A 19773-nucleotide genomic window follows, 5' to 3' on the forward strand; every position below is an offset into this window, starting at 1 on the left:
GTCGACAACATTAACCCATTTAATTGCTCAGTTAATTAAAGGGTCATCATATATATATGGAGGTAACAGGGTTTTTTCTCCTGGAAACTCGGGTTTTTTATCCCGCATACAGACAAATTGGCAATTTACAGAGAAAAAATACTAGCTCCGGTGGTGGTGGTTGTGGGCAGTAGATGGCGTTGATGTAGGTGATTCATAGTAGAGGTTCGGTATACTAGTGGAGACGGAGAGTTGTGCAGTAGGTGTCCTCCAGCGATGAGTCTTCAAACTCCTTGGAGGTGTCACGAATAATAATAATAATAATAAAGGCTGGATATTTGAGAGATCACTATAAATTATCAATATAAAGTGTTTGCATAAAATAGTAAAAATATTTTGACATATAATAACATATAACAAATGATGAATTATTTAAAAAGAGAGAGCAAAAAATATCACCAGTAAAATAAAATGGATACAGATGGAATTGGAAAAGACATTACCAAGAATGGATAAAGGAGGGATCCCAATTGCTATTCATGGATCCCAATATTACAAGAAATACTTGAACAAGGTAGTTTGTTATACAATTAGTACATTATGTTTTTTTATGTAGGACAGAGGCACTTTTATGTTTTCAACATACAGTATGGTTTGGTTAATTGTTAATTAATAATGGTTTGGTTAATTTTTATTTGTAAATTATTATTTGAGAACTGTCTTAATGATACAGAAAATCTTAAATGTAATTCTGATTTCAAGTTATATATATAAATCTTTATTTGGTTTTAAAAAGTTGCTTTATATAAATCATTTAGTTTCAGCACCCAATGGCTGCATTCGAAATAAACAGGGTTACCATATATTTTTTGCAATTGAAAATCTGAAAGAGGGTGTTAGGACAATGTATTTAGATAGATACTGTGTTCATTTTGCTTATATATATATGCAGTATAGCATCTATAGGAGGAAATGTTTTCATTATGTAGGGTTATTTTTATTCTGTTTGTCTTTAATTACACTAATTGTTGCTTAATATAATACATATATTCAAATTGTCTCTATACTGTCTTTAGTAATATTATAAAGCTAAGCCTTGCCTCAAAGTCAAGGACAGTCAAACAAGTTTCTTGCTGACCGATGTGAATGGAATGAGTTAAGTGAATTTTTAACATGCACCCAGCAAAGGTTGTCGATTGGTAGAGCCTCTGCTACTAATGGCTCATGCAAAAAGTTAAGTTTGAGTGCAGTTAGTAGTTGGAAGGGGATCAACTGTTCGATGCTGTTGGCACACTCTCCCTTGATGAGTCTTTGGACTCCCTGGAGGTATAACATAATAATAATAATAATAATAATAAAAATAATAATAATAAAATTTATTGAATGAGAAAAGCATGTAATTCAAAATCATGCAAAGTGAAGGATTTCTGTATAGGTGTATGACAATGCAGGATCCTCACCAGGTTTCGAATACCTCTCTTGCACATAGAAGCACACTAGTTTATATTCCAGTTTCTAAAGTTTCCAGTTTCTAAAGTTTCCAGTTTCCCATAACAAAAAAAAATTGGTGAGATTTTTCTTGGACAGTAATGTTACTCTCCAGTCATGTTCTTATTTCTCCACACAGGAAAAATGGAGAAATAAGAATATGACTGGAGAGTAACACTACTGTCCAAGGAAAATTTCGCCAATTTTTTTTGTTATGAGACTAGTAGGAAGAGAAATTACTAGATTAATAAATACACTTATCAGATGGAGAAGGTGGTTAGATGACCAATGCAGATAACATGACAGAAGTTTTTAATGTGCCTTAGCTGTTTAATCGTGGTAACATCTTATCAACTGGAACCTGATTAGATTTTACCACATGTTTTAATGGAATATGATAAGGAAAGTGATGATTAAAAAACTCTGCTACATCATCATTAGCATTGGCCAAATGACCCCAGTTCAACTAATAAAGTTATTCATGTACAATCATTCTCTCCCACTTGCCATAATAAAAACTCATTGAGATTTTCCCTAGACTGTAGTGATGGTTCCTTTCCATACTGTACTGTATTGATCTGTACAAATACAGCTGTTGCAGAATACGTGGTGGAGATACTTAATGAGCAGTTCATAAAGGTCTATTGATCTTGTGAATGTGACTTCATGGAGAGACTGAGAGCAGCAGATGATGGGGAGAAGAGACTGACTGTAAGTGAGCAAGAGGTGTATGGAGAGCTGAGTAAATTAGATGTTAATAAGGCTGTGGGACTTGATAATATATCACCACGTATTCTAAAGGAATGTGCCAGGGAATTGACACCTGCCTTGACATATTTTTTTAATACGAGTCTTGTACTCATATTAAAAAAATATGAGTCAATTCCTAAGAAGTGGAAGGAGGGCAAGATTGTGCCACATCATAAAGGAGGTGATCGAACTCAAGCATCAAATTATAGACCTATCTGTGTGTCAGGTGTTGTGGTTAAGTTGTTGGGGTAAGCTTCTGAGAACTAGGATCCAGAGTTGGGTTGACAGCAATATCTTTGATGGACAGCATGGATTTGCTAAAGGGAGGTCATATTTTAGCAATCTACTTACTTATTACAATAAACAGACTGCTTCCTTGGACAGAGGAGAAAGATACGCAGTAATATACTTAGATTTCGCAAAGTCATTTGATAGAGTACCTCATGATAAGTTGACGTTCAAACTACAGCAGATGGGGTTGGATATTAGACTAGTGCATTGGATTCGAGACTGCTATCTGATAGGTATCAACAAGTTGTGTATGGGGGAGCGATATCCAGGAAAAGGAAAGTCACTAGCGGAGTGCCTCAGGATCTGTTTTAGGGCCATTACTGTTTAACTTGTATGTTAATGATATAGGTGAAGATTTGGATGGAGATATTCAGTTGTTTGCAGATGATGCAAAGTTGGGACGAACCATGAAGAGTAGTGAGGATGGTGTGACCTTGCAGGAAGACTTGAATAAATTGAGTAATTGGGCACGGAAATGGGGATGTGAGTTCAATGTTGCAAAATGTAAGGTTTTAAAATTTGGAAAACAAAGATGGGATGCAGAATTTATGCTTGGTGAGGATACATTGTTGGAGGGGAAGAAATAAGAGATCTGGGGGTGATAGTGGATAAGGATCTGAAATTTAGGGGACACATAGCCAAAGTTGTGAAGACAACACAAAGGTTTCTGGGATTGATGCGGAGGACACTGACGTGTAGAAGTAGGGAGATTCTTGTTCCGTTGTATAAGACTTTGATTAGGCCACACATGGACTATTGTGCCCAGATTTGGTCACCTGGTTTTCAGAAGGATGAAGAAATGTTGGAAAGGGTTCAAAGGCGACTGACTAAGGTAGTTTCTGACCTCTCGAATGTCGAGTATGATGAAAGATTGAGAAGATGCAATTTGCAGAGTCTGGTGGACAGGAGGAAGAGGGGGAATATGATAGAGACCTACAAGTTGGTAAAGGGTTGTTATAGGATCAATGCTGGAGAAGTTCTATAGAAAATAGTGGGAGATCGGGAGAGGACCAGAGGTCATCCCTGGAAACTGTATAAAGAAGGTGAGTAGGGGAGTGAGAGGCAGGTTTTTTTCGTGCAGATTTGTAAATGATAGGAATGCCTTGCCTGAGAGTGTGGTGTCTGCAGGGAGTTTGAATGTGTTCAAAGCACGGTATGATGAGCTGTGTGTGATAAAGGACCTCCGAGATGAGTCTTTGACTCCATGAGGTCTTTGGTAATAATAATCTCTTTCCTAGCTTCCCTTTATTTTCCGATATATTTTCCACACTTTCCTATGCTTTTGTTATTATTATTATTATACAGGTATTTCCATGGAGTAAGAAGCCTCATTAAGGGAGACCCACACTAACCATTATTTACACAATACCAATTATACCTGTCTTTAAACTCATTCACTGTCAGGGCACGCAAATACATTATTTGACCAAAAATATATGGATACCTGCTTATCCCTACTCTCACTCTAATATAAAAGTCATTAACATACAGTTGGCCAACTCTTTGCTGCTTTCAATCTTTTGAGAAGGCTTTCAATTAGATTTTTGGTACTCCTACAGTAATTCTCTTCCATTCTTTCAGAAGAGCATCAGTGAGGACATCATTGATGTCAAGCAATTTATCCTGGCCTGCATTCAGTTTTCCAATCTATCTGATAGTTGTTTGATGGGGTTGAGATCAGGGTTCTATGCAGGCCAGTCAAGTTTCTTCAACACCTATCTCATAAAAACCATTCCTAAACAGACCTCGCTTTGTGGATGGGGACATTGTGTTGATACAAGAAAGGGCCTTCACAGAACTATTGCTATGAAATTGGAAGCATAGAACTGTCTAGCATGTTATTATAGGCAGCAGCAGCATTAAGATTTTCATCACTTGAATAGCTGCCTCCACCAAACCTCAGAGCTGAAAAAACATATCTGGAAAGGTATCATTCTCCTGGCATCAACCAAACCAAGACTCATCTATTGGGCTGCCAGATGGTGAATGTGAATTCATCACTCCAGAAAACACATTTCCACTGCTCTAGAAAACAATGGTAGTGAGCTTTATGCCACTACACCTGACAATGCCTTTGCTGATGTCAAGCTTGTGTGTGTGGTGCATGGCTATGGAAACCATGTTCTTCAGCTCCTGATGAACACTTGTGCTGGCATTACTTGTAGAGACATTTTGGAACTGGATAATGATTGTTTCAATCAGGATTTTTTTGCACCACATGAATCAGCATTTGGCAATCTGTGATTTCATGTCGACTATCAAGTTGCCATTATTCTGTTGTTGCTCCTTGGTGATTCTAATTCACAACAACATCACTTACAATTGAGTGAGACGGCAGCAGCAGCAGGACAGAAATTTCCCAAACTGAGTAGTTGCAAAGGTGGCATTCTATGACAGCACCATGTTGAGAATCACTGAGCGCTTCAGTACAGCCTATTTTACTATAATATTTGACTATGAAGACTGCAAGATTGTGTGCTTCATTTTATACTAGTATGAGGCAAGGCATGGTTGTGATGCATATAGTCACCCTTACTAACCACACTTTTCCATGGGTGATCCCTAGTTCTCTATGTCACATACTGAAAAAGTTCTTTTGTGACTATCTTATAGAACCCCTTTAATAACTTGTTAAGTGTCTATTATGTCCCCTCTTTTCTACCTGTTAACCAAACTTTCTAACTCACAAACCTTCAATCAATCTTCCTAGGTGCATTCCAAAGACCTGTCATCAGTTTGATTGCTTGTCTCGGGTTACTTTTCACCACCTCCTAATCTCCAAGAAGCCCAGCTGACCAAATTTGTGCACAGTAGTCAAGATGGAGAGCAGTCAATCACAGACTTATAAAGAGGAATAATAATAACCTCCCTATCTTTACCTGTCGGTGTGTTCTTCAACATCCAAGCAATCCTGTTTTATCAACTTTTGCAATATGTCCTCTGAACTTCACCTTGCCATCATTCCCAAATTTTTAGTCTCATCAATTTCCTTCAATCCAGTACCATCAATATGATAAACAGTATGTAATCATTTCATCCCAAAATGCAACAACTTACACTTTGCATTACATTTTATTATTATTATTATGTGACACCTCCAGGGAGTCCAAAGACTCATCGAGGGATGGCACCTATTCTACAGCTCTGTCTGCCACCACTCAATCCACCAACTACAGCGAACCGCATCACATACACCAACGGCATCTACTGCCAACCACAACCACTTTCACAGATAATCACAAACATCCATGCCCATGCTGGGATTCGAACCTGCAGCCTTTTGGCTGGAGAGTGGATATGCTAACCACTCGGCACAACCAGGCAGGCAACTATTATTTTAAACCGACAACCATAATCCTTCACCAAAGTGTCAATTTATTCAAATCATCTTGCATGATATCTACTTTATCAACTATTGTTCTTCTCAGTTTTTGCATCATCAGCAAACAACTGAGTATCTCCCCTTAAATCATCTGCTATTTCATTAATTATTATTATTATCATCATCATTACACCCTCCATGAAGTTGGCAGACTCATCATGGGAGGTTCATTCAATTGACAACATATTTATCATAGCAATCTTAAAATGCTTAACACTCCTTGCATTAATAACATATTCTGGTAATATGTTCCATTCACTGACAATTCTCTATATAAAAATTCTACTCCTCACACCCCTCATCACCACACTCATACATGACTTTCAGGGATGGCCTCTGGTATTTCACTTTTTGCCTTCTACTGTTTTTATAATCCCATCTGGGTTAAGCTGATAAAATCCACTCACTAATTTAAATGTCTCTATTATATCATCTCTTTTTCTCCTATCCACCATACTCTGAAATCCACATTCTTCAACCTCTCTCCATAGTCAGCGTTCTAAAGTCCTGTAAAATCTCTCATGATAAGTAATTCCATGACTTATCATGAGAGATAAGTCATGGAATTACTTATCATTTTATCAGTTTTACAATAGTTTTAATTCAGGAAATATACTATAAAAGATATGTAAAATATTCAATAAAATATTATTCCTTGTAAGTTATTGTGTTCAACAAAAAGGATTTCCTTTGTTATTATAATGTGGCACATGAGTCAGCAAATTTATGGTAAGATTAGTAAAGAACAAAGAGGATTATCACTAGAGAAAAGTTACAGAGACTTGCAAAGAATGACATCATCACATCAAATGGTCAGCAAGTGCCAAGAACAAAGAATTCGAAAAAGCGCACAAAAACGATTTTAAAATGCTCGGAAGTAAGCACGTGAATATGAAACAAAGGAAACCTAGGCCTATATAAGGGACCTAGTCAGTAAGCTAAAGTATCCCAGGTTCTCAATGCTTACTCTTGCCTGTGATCACTGCCAATCGTGGTCGGAAAATGACAGAGAAGAATTGTTGGTTTTTTATCAACAGGATTTTCAATGCTTACTCTTGCCTATGATCACCACCATCCTTGGTCAGGATAAGAGGGAGAAGCTTTGTCAGTCCATTTTCAGAGTTCTCAAGGCATTATCTCATCTGAAGATCTCATTTATTGTCGGGAAAGCAAAAAGAAGCTTCGGCTATTGTCTAAGTGGATCGCCAATATGAGGGAGACATATGAGGGAGACATTTTGTCAAGACATCAGGAAAGAAAAGAGCAACACAGTGAGTGAGATAGGAAGATTCCTGGAACATCTGATTAATGTGAAGGATTTGATTAATGTGAAGTTTGTGAGAAGGAAACTTGTAAGTAACTGTATTTCTGAAATTATGTATAGCGAATGCATGAATCTATTGTGTGTAAATATGCCAATAAGACATTGTATAAGTAATAGTAATTTAAGCTTGACCAGTGTGTGTGTGTGTGTGTCTTGCAATCGCATAGTGTTATGTTTAACCCCTATGATAATCCAGAACTATGGTTTAGAAGAATAACGAATTTGTATCTATCTAATGTGTATACTATGAATATTCTTTGGGTTTTAATAAATGGTTTGTAAACAACATACTGAACTGCGAAGTGTCCATGCAATATATATATATATATATATTCCAAAAAATTCGAACATGTGTGCGAGTAATATGTACGATTTTTATTTAATTGCCACGACTGACTAAAGGAAAAATTCAGAGCATGAGAGATAAGACATAGCATAAGCATATACATGGCAGCAGTCAGAAGTTAAGACGGCCACCATAATAATGAAGGTTAATAAAGATAAAGACAAAGGCAAATCAGAATAGTGAAATATAGATAATATTAACAAATGCTTCAGTTGATATAATTGACATGTAATAATTTTACAGTCCTGACATTGTCTTAGTCACTTATCTCTGGACCCTGCCCAATGTTTTTTCACATCACAATGAAAACCAGGCGACCAAATCTGACTAGAAAAGCAGTGGCCCTAGTACAAGCCCTAAGACTCCACCCTCATTCTCCTAAATTGTACTTAGCCATATAATATTCCCTGATGTCTGTCTGTTAGCCACTCTCTATCCACAACCCTAGTTTCATATCCAATGTATTATGCTCCAACTTATTTAAAATGTTTCAGTGTGGTATTCTATTGTATGCCTTTCCAAAGTCTAGCAGCATCACAGGAGAGTTTCTCTTATCTGATTCTGCTGTCACTATTATAAAATGTGAGTAAATTACAAAGTAGAATCTATCTTATCACAGCTGTTCTAACCACCATAGAGTATCATATTCCAATCAATCCATTCCTGGATTTTACTTTTAATCAACTTTTCCAATACTTTAACTACCACTCCTGAGATGCTAACTGGTGTGTAATTTGCTAATTGCTTCTGTCTTGGAGCTACTTTTATGTAATGGAACTATCTTACTCTATTCCCATGTTCATGTACAACTATCTTACTCCATGTCCATTCCTTACTCCTTGGAACCTTGCATGGAGACTTAGATTAAAAAATACTTAGATGCCAGTGCCTCTAAATTTAGATTAGAGGCACTAGCAGTTTTCTTGCACATTCTCATAACACATGGGCTGACATACTATCCAGTCCTGCTGCTATATTCACATTGATATTTTTCAATATTCAGTACCTCCAGTTCTTCAACCTCAATTCTCACATCAGCAACTAAAAATCTCTGCCTTAATGGTACATCCCAGCAAAGTGATCACTTAGTAACTCAGCTATTCTTTCTACTTCTTTCAATCTCCTACTATCAGCAGTGATTAAAGTTATTCTTCCATAATTGCTCTTTCTTTTAACTGCTACATAGAGAAAAAAAATCTTCTGGATGTACTTTGGCCTACTTAGCTAATTTTCTTTTATAATCTGATTTATTCCTCTTTACCCATACTAGTTACTCTTCTTTCCTAAACTTTGTATTGCTCATGAGCATGCTGATCACCTGTTTCTTTATACTGAATTCACAATGTTTTATTTTTATTTTTGCAATTCCTGCTTTATATCACTACTCACTTAACGACACTAAGGGTCAGGGGTATCAGGTTGCATACTCCTTACCTTGGGTAGGCAGTCTGATACTGCTTCTCTCATACAATCCATGACCACTTCCCATGCACTACTGAAATTCTTTTGTTATAGTTTCTTAAGCCACAAAACTACTCCAAGCTGCCTCCAGTCAGTCATAAACAATAATTTCATAATTTCACATAAACCCTTTCCTGACTGACAATTCCACATTTAGCAATCTCTCAGAACAAGACAGCATGGTCACTTCCTCCAGTCTGAGGTTTGGTGGATACCATGGTTATGGATGCATCTTCTGATGCTATTATCAGGTCCAGCACTCTCAAACTACTGGATCCTTTTGCCACATGCTATTACAGGTAATTATTCCTTAGGATCTGTATAAATTTATAAATTCCATTTCCATCTTGCCATGCATCCTTTCCACCCTCTAATCTAGATCCCTAGAGCTGAAGTTCTGAAATAATTGATCAGTCTGCACTTATTGTGCTAATTTGCCTGTGCATGGCATCCACATCATTCTGTGGACACCGCCCCTCCCGTCCTGGAGTATAGTAACAACTAACAATATATTGTGATGGGGAGGAAGTGGAGAGGGTCCAGAGATGAGTGACCAAGATGATAGCAGGTCTGTGGAATGAACCTTATGAGAATAGGTTGAGGATTTGTGGGTTGCAGAAATTGGACGATAGGCGAAGGAGGGGTGATATGATTGAGACATTCAAATTACTGAAGGGTTTTTATAAGATTGATACAGAAGATATTTTTGAAAATATGACTGGTGGTGGGAGGACTAGGGGCCATGCATGGAAGCTGGGCAAGAGCGTGGTTGACAAGGGTGTTAGAGCTAGGTTTTTTACTTGGAGAGTGGTGAATGAGTGGAATAAGCTTCCAGAGTCTGTTGTGGGTGCTACGACCATGAATGAGTTCAAGGCAAGATATGATAGATACTGTGTGAATGTTGAATAGTTGTTCCAGACATGATGTTAGGGCCTCCCTCAATGAGTCTGTCGACTCCTTGGAGTTTCCCGGAACAACAACAACAATAATAATAATAATATTTTGCCCCATTAGCCTCTTATCTCTTTTTCATGCAGCTTCTTCACCCCTCTCTCTCTCTCTCCATGTATCTTTAGCAGTTATAATCAAATCTAAAACTCTTGATCCTTGTGATCCTTCCATCACATATTGCAAGATAGTTGTCCCTCAAAAATTCCAAAAGTTGAGTTCCCTTATTATCATACATTATTTCCTTTGTCCAATACCATCATTTAAATTTGTCATAATGTTAATTCACTTTGCACTCACTAAGCTAATTTACATAAACAATTTCAGTGTGCAAAGTTTTCTCAATCTATAGCAACATTCCACTAAATATTCTGTCCTGCCCAAGTGTACCTTGCACTTCACATGCTCAAAATATTCCATGTTATTTCAGTCCTAGTTCCATATATTCTGGGGACACAACTGATCTGCTATTATATGTGAATTCAACTCTGTTCCCATTCTTTCTTCAACTTCTGTTCTTGTCAGAATGTCATTTTCTGTCAGCCAGGTTTAACCAATACCAATAATCTTTGGACAGACTGAGTTTATCATGGCCACAAACACATTATCTTTATTCCTGATTTAATATACAAACAAAGCAGAGCATTGTAAGTATTCCTGTAGGTTCAGATATAGGAAACATGAAGAATGGGGAAGGCAAGATTTACTGAATTCCCCATATTCCACTCTGCTCTGTGATACTGTGCTGTTGATGATAGGAGGTGAATTATATCCATACAAAGTAGAGATGCAAGATGTAATTAGCAGCAATGGTTTTGAGTGAGTATGGTGTGAGGTAGAGGTTCACAGGAAGAGATATTTAGTTGGATGTTGCTATAGGCCAGGGAATGTGAAGGGAGATGATAAAGAAATGTATAAGCAAATTGGGTCAATGAACAGGGAGTGGTGATTATTATGGGAGACTTTAATGATGATAGTATAGATTGGAATGAAGAAATAGCATTTGGGAAAAAGGAAAATGACTTTCTCAAGTTCTTAAGAGACAACTATCTTGAGCATTATGTAAAGGAGGGCACAGGAGGATCAAGAGTTTAGATCTGATCATTTCATCAGAGGATGTGATTGTGAGTGGAGTTTCACACTTCCCTCCATTTTGATGAGAGTGATGATGAAGTGATCACCTGGACTGTGGCTAGCCATATGAAGACTTCTGTGAAGAAAGGATGTATGTGGAATTACAAAGCTGGTGATTATGAAAAGCTTAGAAGACAACTTGGAGGTGTTAAGTGGGAGGGAGATAAATGCTGCATGGGAACTGACCAAAATATATTTAACAACATCGATGTGTGAATATATTCTGAAGGTCAAAAGACTGAATAAAGTAGGTATCAAATAGACGAATAAAGAGATTACACATGAAATTTATGTGTGATAGTGTGTGTGTAGCTCCCTCCATAAATCTCTGACTCTATGGAGGTCAGATGTTAATAATAATATAATGTTTAACAATATCCAAGCCACCATTTATGCTACCCTTCCTCCTGGCAATTCTAGTTTCCCTGGTACCGTACTTGCTCAGAGAACAGCAATTTCTCCAAATACTTATATTCCCTCTTTCCCTGTTTAGATGTAATTGATCTCTTTCACACAGATCTTGTATGTGATTGAATTAATAGAAAATAAAAATCTTAGCTTGTCCACATTACAAACATATTACAGGTTTACAAAACCTTTTCAAGGGTGGGAGTTACATAAAAAAAAATGCATTCCAAGCACTTATATGTAAAGTTTTATTTATCCATCATAACTATGACAATTAACCCACCAAAAGCAATTCACTCTCAACTATACTGATATTAATAATGATGTTCTCATGGCCAAGAGCCATTCTGCTTGATAGGATTCTTCTCAGACAGCAATGCCATCCATCCAGCAAATGTTTCTAACGTGTAACTGCTGCTTTTTAACATAATTATTCTACTGCTTGTCTTGACATTGATAATGATAACATTATTATTATTATTATTATGGGCAACTTCAAGGATTCGACCGACTCGTTAAGGGAGGCCCTAACATCATGTTAAGAACAACTATTCGACATTCACACAGTATCTATCACACCTCGTCTTGAACTCATTCACAGTCATGGCACCCACAACAGACTCTGGCAGCTTATTCCACTCACTCACCACTCTCCAAGTAAAAAACCTAGCTCTAACAATCTTGCTAACCACACTCTTGTCCAGCTTCCATGTATGGCCACTAGTCCTCCCACCACCAGTCCTATTCTCAAAAATATCTTCTGAATTAATCTTATAGAAACCCTTCAGTAATTTGAATGTTTCAATCATATCACCCCTTTTCTGCCTATCAACCAATTTCTGCAACCCACAAATCTTCAACCTGTTCTCATAAGGCTCATTCCACAGACCTGCTATCATCTTGGTCACTTGTCTCTGGATCCTCTCCACCTCCTCCCCATCAGGAAGAAACTCTGGCACCCATATCTGGGCACAGTAGTCTAGTGGGGTCTTATCAAGAAGGCTCGATACAGAGGAACAATAACCTGTTTGTCTCTGCTTGTTAAAGTATTTTTCAGCAACCAAGTGATTTCATGAGCTGATTTAGCCACTTTTGCGATGGTGCCCCTAAACTTCAACTTCCTATCCACCAACACTACCAAATCCCTGGACTCGTCAATCTCCTGGAGTACAGTTCCACCAATGTGATATACTGCTGCTGATAATCTTTTCATTGCAAAATGCATAACCTTACACTTTGCCATATTAAATTGACATTCATTCTCCTTAGCCTAGTCCTCCAAACTATCCAAATCATCTGGCAAAATTTTGACATCCTGTGCACTCACTATTGCTCTACCCAACTTTGCATAATCAACAAAGAAATGAACATTTCCTGTCAGATCCTTTCCTATATCATTAATGAACAAATTGAAAAGTAGTGGTCCAAGAACAGAACACTGCAGCACACCGCTAGTCACAGGCCATCTTTTGGACTCTACTCCTGAATAAACTACTCTCTGATATCTCTCCATCAACCATCCTCCTATCCATCTCACCAACTCTATATCCATCCCCATATACTGCAGTTTACTGATTAGAATTCCATGTGGTATCCTGTCAAAGGCCTTAGCAAGGTCCAGTAGAATCACTGTAAACCCATTATCCTTATCCAGTTCAGCCATCACTGTGTTATAAAACGTGAGCAAGTTACTGAGGCATGATCAACACTTCACAAATTAATAACATATTAATAACTCTTTTTTTCTTTTTTTTTACTAAAAGAGTATTTTATCAGTAGCATTTATTAAAAAATTAATAGAAAAGTAGATATTACTAATATATTTTTAATTGTGCATGTAATTCAAAATCCAAAAATATTTTCCAGAATATCATTAATTTAAATTCTTTAGTTTTATATGAAAAGAAGTTACATAAGTTACATTTTTACCTACCATATCCCATATATAGTTAGCAACCCAATAAACAATAGTATTCACACCACTGACAAATTGTAAATGTTTAGCTTTGGTATAACGTTCATAAACTAAAAACAGCACAAAGCTAGCCGGCACAAATGACATTGCTACGATGATGAACATTGAAATTAGGACATCTGTTCCCTGAAGGCTATTCAAAAACAAAAATATTTAGATAAGTATTCAAATTTCATAACAGAAAACATTAAAAATTTAAAACATATACTGAAATACAAAACTGAATATATATATATATATATATATATATTTATTTATTTATTTTAAGAGATATACTTAACCCAACACCTAGTCCCTTATAAATTTAAGCATTTCATACACAGTATAGCAACAGCAATTGATTTTCATTTCTTTGAGTGTAAAATTTCATGTGAAAAAATGAGTAATCACACCAGAGAATGTACATAAAGATGAAATGCATTTAATCTGTCCATTAAATGTTTGCAGAATACTGGATTACTGTAAATTATAAATGGCATTCCAGTTTTTATTTTATTTATTTATTTTGTCACTAATTGCATCAACTTGTCATAGGAAATCTGTTTTAAGTATCACCAGGATTGCTATGCTGTGATATCTTATCTCTATAGGTATTTGATCAGGTTTAAGACAAAAGCCTAGACAGTAAACTACCCATCACATGGTGTACCTTCTCGCTTCTGCAAGTAGCATGTCGTTCTCATAATCTGAAGGTCATGAGTTTGATCCTCACCTGGGCATGGAATTTTTTGTATATCACCACATCTTGAGGGAATCTTCCAGAGACTTACCAACAGCTTTAACATATATTTTGACCATGAGTCTTAGATTAGTCCAGGTTCCAAAGGAGTGGAAAGATGGCAAATTGTTCCACTTCATAAAGGGGATGATAAGACTAAGGCTTTGAATTATAGGTCAATCTGCTTGTCTGGAATAGTAGTCAAGGTGTTGGAGAAGCTAATAAGGACAAGGATTCAGAACTGGGTGGACAGCAATAGAATTCTCTTTAATGGAGAGCATGGGTTTGTTAAGGGAAAATCATGTTTTAGCATTCTGTTTACTTATTATGATGAATACACTGGACAAGGAGATACATATACAGTAGTATATTTATATTTTACAAGGGCTTTCAACAGACTGCCACATGACAAGCTAGTAGTTAAATTAGTTAAATTGGAACAGATGGGGTTGGATAGTAGATCAGTGTGTTGGACTGGAGATTGGCTGTCTGATAGGTATCAGCAGGTTGTGTATAGGGAAGTGATATCTAAGAAGATGAACATCATTAGTGGAAATTAAAATAATTATTTACAACATAGTGGAAGAGTCCATAATTTGTGTAAAATGAATGCTGATCACTGTGTAACACTAAATGAAAGGACGTTAATCTGGTAATTATCCCTTACCAACTTATATGTCTCGATCTAAAGGAAAGTGTTTAATGTTTGGTAGCTGTGTGGCCAGATAATGAAAACATCGTCAATGCATCTAAGCCAAACTGTAGGTTTTAAAGTAAAGGAATCGAGAGCACATTATCAAAAACTTCCATATAAAAGTTAGCAAATGGGGAAGATAGGGTTGAGCTCATAGCCGTACCTTCTTTTTACGTGGGGAAAAATTATTTTGCCACATGAAGTAACCAAAACGTAGTATGTGGGCAAAGATAACCATATTATCAGGCAGAAATTTGTTCTGTAAGAGAGGAATTGTGTCACTGATTGGAACATTTATGAAAAGGGTATCAAATGAGAGGCAATGAAAGAGGCATTAAGTTTCTTCCAAATAACAGCTCATAAAATTTGTTTAGAAACTAGCAATGTTTTGAATGAAAAGAAAGATATATCTAGCAATCTTACCAAAATAGAACTAGCAGCAGTCAAGTCTTTAAAAGCTAATCAGGGTATAATTGTAACAAAATTGGACAAAGATAATGCCACTGTCATTATAAACAGACCCACTTACATTTTCAAATGAATCAATTAGACTCTGATAATAGCATCCTTTCCTTTAGTGTTACACGGTGAGCATTCATTTTAAACAAATGATGGACTCTACAACCGTGTTATAAATAACTATTTTAATTTCCTGACATTTTGACCTTCATATTAAGGTCATTAGCTAGAGTATATATATATATATATATATATATATATATATAAATTGAAAAAAAAATTGAATAAATTTAAAAAAATACAAATACAAATAAAAAATAACTTAAGTTATTAAAAACTACATCAAAGCTATATTGTATTTAAGATAACATCTGAGAAACATTCTTTCATATAGATAGTTTTCTTACAGTAACAATAATGTCCTAATTTAACATGACAATTGTTATATTACATTTAAGATTCTGGATTACTTATGGTCATATTTTATTATTATTATTACCATCAATATTTGACCTCCATTGAGTCAGAGACTCATCGTGGGAGTTACTCACTATTGCATAAATGCTCATTCAACCGCATCTTAAACTGATTCAATGTGTCCACATCCACAACACACTCAGGCAATGCATTTCACTCACCAACCACCCTTCATGCAAAGAACCTGCTTCTCACTCCTTTGCTCACACCCTCCTTATACAGTTTCCAGCGATGGCCTCTTGTTCTACTCCCCTCTCCCATTCTATGAAAAACTCCTCCATGTCTACCTGATAACAGCCTCTGACCAGCTTATATGTCTCAATCATATCCCCCCCCCCTCTTCCTCCTATTCACGAGGTTCTGCAACTTACATTCTCTTAATCTATCCTCATACTCCACATTCCAAAGACCACTGACTACCTCTGCGAATCTTCTCTGTACCCTTTCCAACATATCCTCGTCACCATGAAAACCTGGTGACCAAATCTCAGAGTTCTCCACATCATTGCCATTATTCGATGTGATGTCTTCACAACTTGTGCAATGTGGCCCCTGAGTTAACTATTTATAGTTAACTCTTAGGGAGAAAGGTTAAGTGGGTAGAATATGTGTCTTCCATATGCTTGGTATTTTTAGACCATCATTATTATTAAGATTAGGGTGGTTGATAAGAATCTCACAGGCTTCCTTAAATTTATGTTCATACCATGTAGAAAGTTTTTTTACCTTGGGTATATATTATGTTAAAGATACCAAGCAATTTTATAAGCTAGTTTTTTTTTTTTTTAATCCTTTTTCCCAAGTAAGCAAACAGACAAGTCAGTCAAATTTGCGGTGAGTTACCTAGTGTTCCACTACATGCAGCCGCAAATTTGACTGACTTGTCAGTTTGTTACTAAAAAAAAAAAAAAAAAACCTAGCTTATAAAATTGCTTGGTATTTTTAACATAATATATCTTCTTCTTTGAGTGCCATCTCCTATCGGAGGTCGGCGACCACCTTGGCAAATTTTGAGCGATTCTCAGCTATTCTGAGCAGTCTCTCAGAGTTCATACCAGTCCACTGTCTGATATCTGCCAGCCAAGATTTTCTTCGTCTTCCTTGTCCTCTTCTTCCATTTATCTTCCCTTTTATAATCAATTGAAGTATCTTATAATTTTCATTACGAAGTAGGCGACCAAGATATGCAGTTTTCCTTCTTTTTATGGTATCTAAAAGTTCACGTGATTTCCTCATTTGTTTCAGTACTTCCTGATTGGACGTTTTTGCTGTCCATGGGATTTTTAACATTCGTCTGTATAACCACATCTCAAAGGCTTCAAGTCTTTTTATTGATGTTGCCTTCAAGGTCCAAGTTTCTGCACCGAACATACATAACATTTAACCATGCGTACTCTAAGCTTAAACTGCGGTTACACAGTGTTGATTTCATCAAGAGAAAATTTTTTCTTGCCATTTCAATTCTAACTTTTATTTCCATTTCTGAATTGCAATCTTCATAACCAGCATCCGAGATATTTAAACTTTGCCACTCTTTCTATTTGTTTCCTATTTAAAGAAAGTGCTAAATTAAGAATTGATTTCTTACTTATGACCATGAATTTAGTTTTGGTGATATTTATTTTTAATCCCATTTTTTCACTCTCTGCATTTATTAGCTCCAAAAGATTTTGATGATCCTGAATATTGTCAGCCAGAAGAGCTGTATCATTGGCATATCGGATGTTACTGATGATTTCACCATTTACACTAATCCCTTCCTTTCTTCCTTCCAAGACTTTTTGAAATATGGCTTCTGAGTAGATGTTAAAAAGAAGAGGTGACAGCACACATCCTTGCCTTACTCCTCGTTTGATGTTAATGGAGTCTGTAATAATGTCATCAACTTGAACAGATGCCTCTTGGTTCCAATATAAGTTTTCAATGATCCTGATGTCTTTACCATCTAATCCAATTCTTTTTAATAGTACAATCATTTTAGCATGTTGGACTTTGTCAAATGCTTTCTCGAAGTCGATGAAGCAAATGAATATTACCTTGTTTTGGTCAATACATTTTTGAAATAAGATCTGAGAACAGAAAATGGCCTCTCTTGTTCCCAAGCCGTTTCTAAAGCTGAATTGGGTATCACTGATGGTGTCTTCACATTTTCTGTATATTCTTTTTTGAATTATTTTCAGAAACATTTTGAGAACGTGACTCATTAGGCTGATCATTCTATAGTCATTACAAGTTTTTGCATTTACTTTTTTAGGTAGCATGATGAAGGTCGACTGTAACCAGTCTTGAGGGATTATGCCTGTATCGTAGATCTTATTAAATAGCTTTACTAATATGTTAATGTTGTCACCTTCTAATAACTTTACTATTTCTGCCGGTATTCTATCTGGTCCTAGGGCTTTACCATTTTTAGCTGAGTTCAATGCACATTCTACCTCTGATTTTAGAATGCATGGACCTTCCATATGTTCATAAGTATTTTCTGGGTTCTGTTTGTCATCAGTAAAGAGTTCTTCTATATATTTCACCCATTCTTGTATTTTGTCATCCTTTTTGGATATAATTTCTCCCTTTTTGTTTCGAAAGATACAGAATTGTTTTTCCTTATATATACCTGAGGTCTCTTTCATCTTTTTGTGTAGATTAAAATTGTCATGTTTTTCCTGTAGAATTTCTATTTCTTTACATTTTTCATTCATCCAGATTTCTTTTGCTTTTTTGATCTTGTGTTTAATAATTTTCTGAACCTCTGTATATTTTGTTGGATTATGATTTTTATATGATCTGCATTGATTCATGAGAGAAAGAATTTCATCAGTCATCCAATCTTTCTTTTTTATTGCTCTATTAGGACATAAGGTATTGGTACATTTCTCTATGAAGACAGATTTCAATTTGTCCCACGATTCATCAACCCTCATGATGTCATCATTCTTGATAAGTGCTAGCTCTTGATTCAGATCTTGACTCAATTTGCTTCTTATCTCTGTGTTTTTTAATTTTCCCAAATCAAACCTTTTTTGTTGATGTTTCTTAAGCATAGCTTTCAGTCTAAGTTGTAACTCTGCCACCAGTAGGTTATGATCAGAAGCAATATCTGCACTAGGATAGGTTTTTGTACTCTTTATAGAACTTCGAAATCATTGATTAATTAGTAAGTAATCAATTTGGTTTCTGACTATATTCCCATTATTATCCTGTGGTGATCGGCAAGTATACAATCTTCGAGGTGGTAGCTTAAACCATGTGTTTGTGATTATTAGCTCCTCTTCCTGGCAGAATTGAAAAAGACGGTCACCTCTCTCATTTCTTGTGCCCAGTCCATGTTCGCCAACTACATCTCCACTTCTACCTTTCCCAACTTTAGCATTGAAATCACCCATGACTATGTTAATATCATGCTTTTTTTGTATTTTTCATTAGTTCTTTTAATTGATCATAAAATTCTTCAATCTCGGTATCACTCTTGTCAGCAGTAGGGGCATAGACTTGTATAAGATTAACATCTAGTGGTTGTCCTTTCAGTACAAGGTAAAAAAAACTTTCTACATCTTACTCTCATCCTGAGATTTTTATTTAATGAGGTTAAAGCACCTTATTGCAACTTGTTTAGGTAAAATATTTATAAGCTCTGTATTACTTCACCCTTGGCATTTTTTAGGTCTGGCTCCCACTGGTGAGATCTCAATAAAGGTCGAAACTGGTATGGGTAATGACCATTACCTTAATGCATAGCATCATACATCTCCGAAAGGAAATGTGCTTAACATTAGGGGAAAATTGTAAGGAAAGTCATCAGAGCTTACTCCGCCTTTATAATGAGTTGCCTAGTGTTGCACTACGTGCAGCAGCAAATTTGACTTACTTGTCTGTTTGCTTACTTGGGAAAAAGGATTTAAAAAAAAAAAACCTAGCTTATAAAATTGCTTGGTATCTTTA

General features: G+C 36.1%; 1 protein-coding gene across 2 annotated transcripts in view; it reads right to left on the reverse strand.

Annotated features, from left to right (window-relative positions):
- The window catches only part of LOC150103869 (ATP-binding cassette sub-family A member 2-like), a 975482-nt gene that overhangs the window by 274281 nt on the left and 681428 nt on the right, over positions 1–19773 (reverse strand). For both annotated transcript variants that reach the window (XM_090397162.1, XM_090397161.1), the window contains exon 34: positions 13445–13619. In XM_090397162.1, coding sequence (XP_090253288.1) covers positions 13445–13619 — 175 coding nt within the window. The remainder of the gene's footprint in view (positions 1–13444; positions 13620–19773) is intronic.

This window comes from Typopeltis vanoorti, chromosome 8, assembly GCF_054136105.1.
Source record: "Typopeltis vanoorti isolate ZY-2024b chromosome 8, IOZ_Tvanoo_1.0, whole genome shotgun sequence".
In the NCBI taxonomy this organism is placed as follows: Eukaryota; Metazoa; Arthropoda; class Arachnida; order Uropygi; family Thelyphonidae; genus Typopeltis; species Typopeltis vanoorti.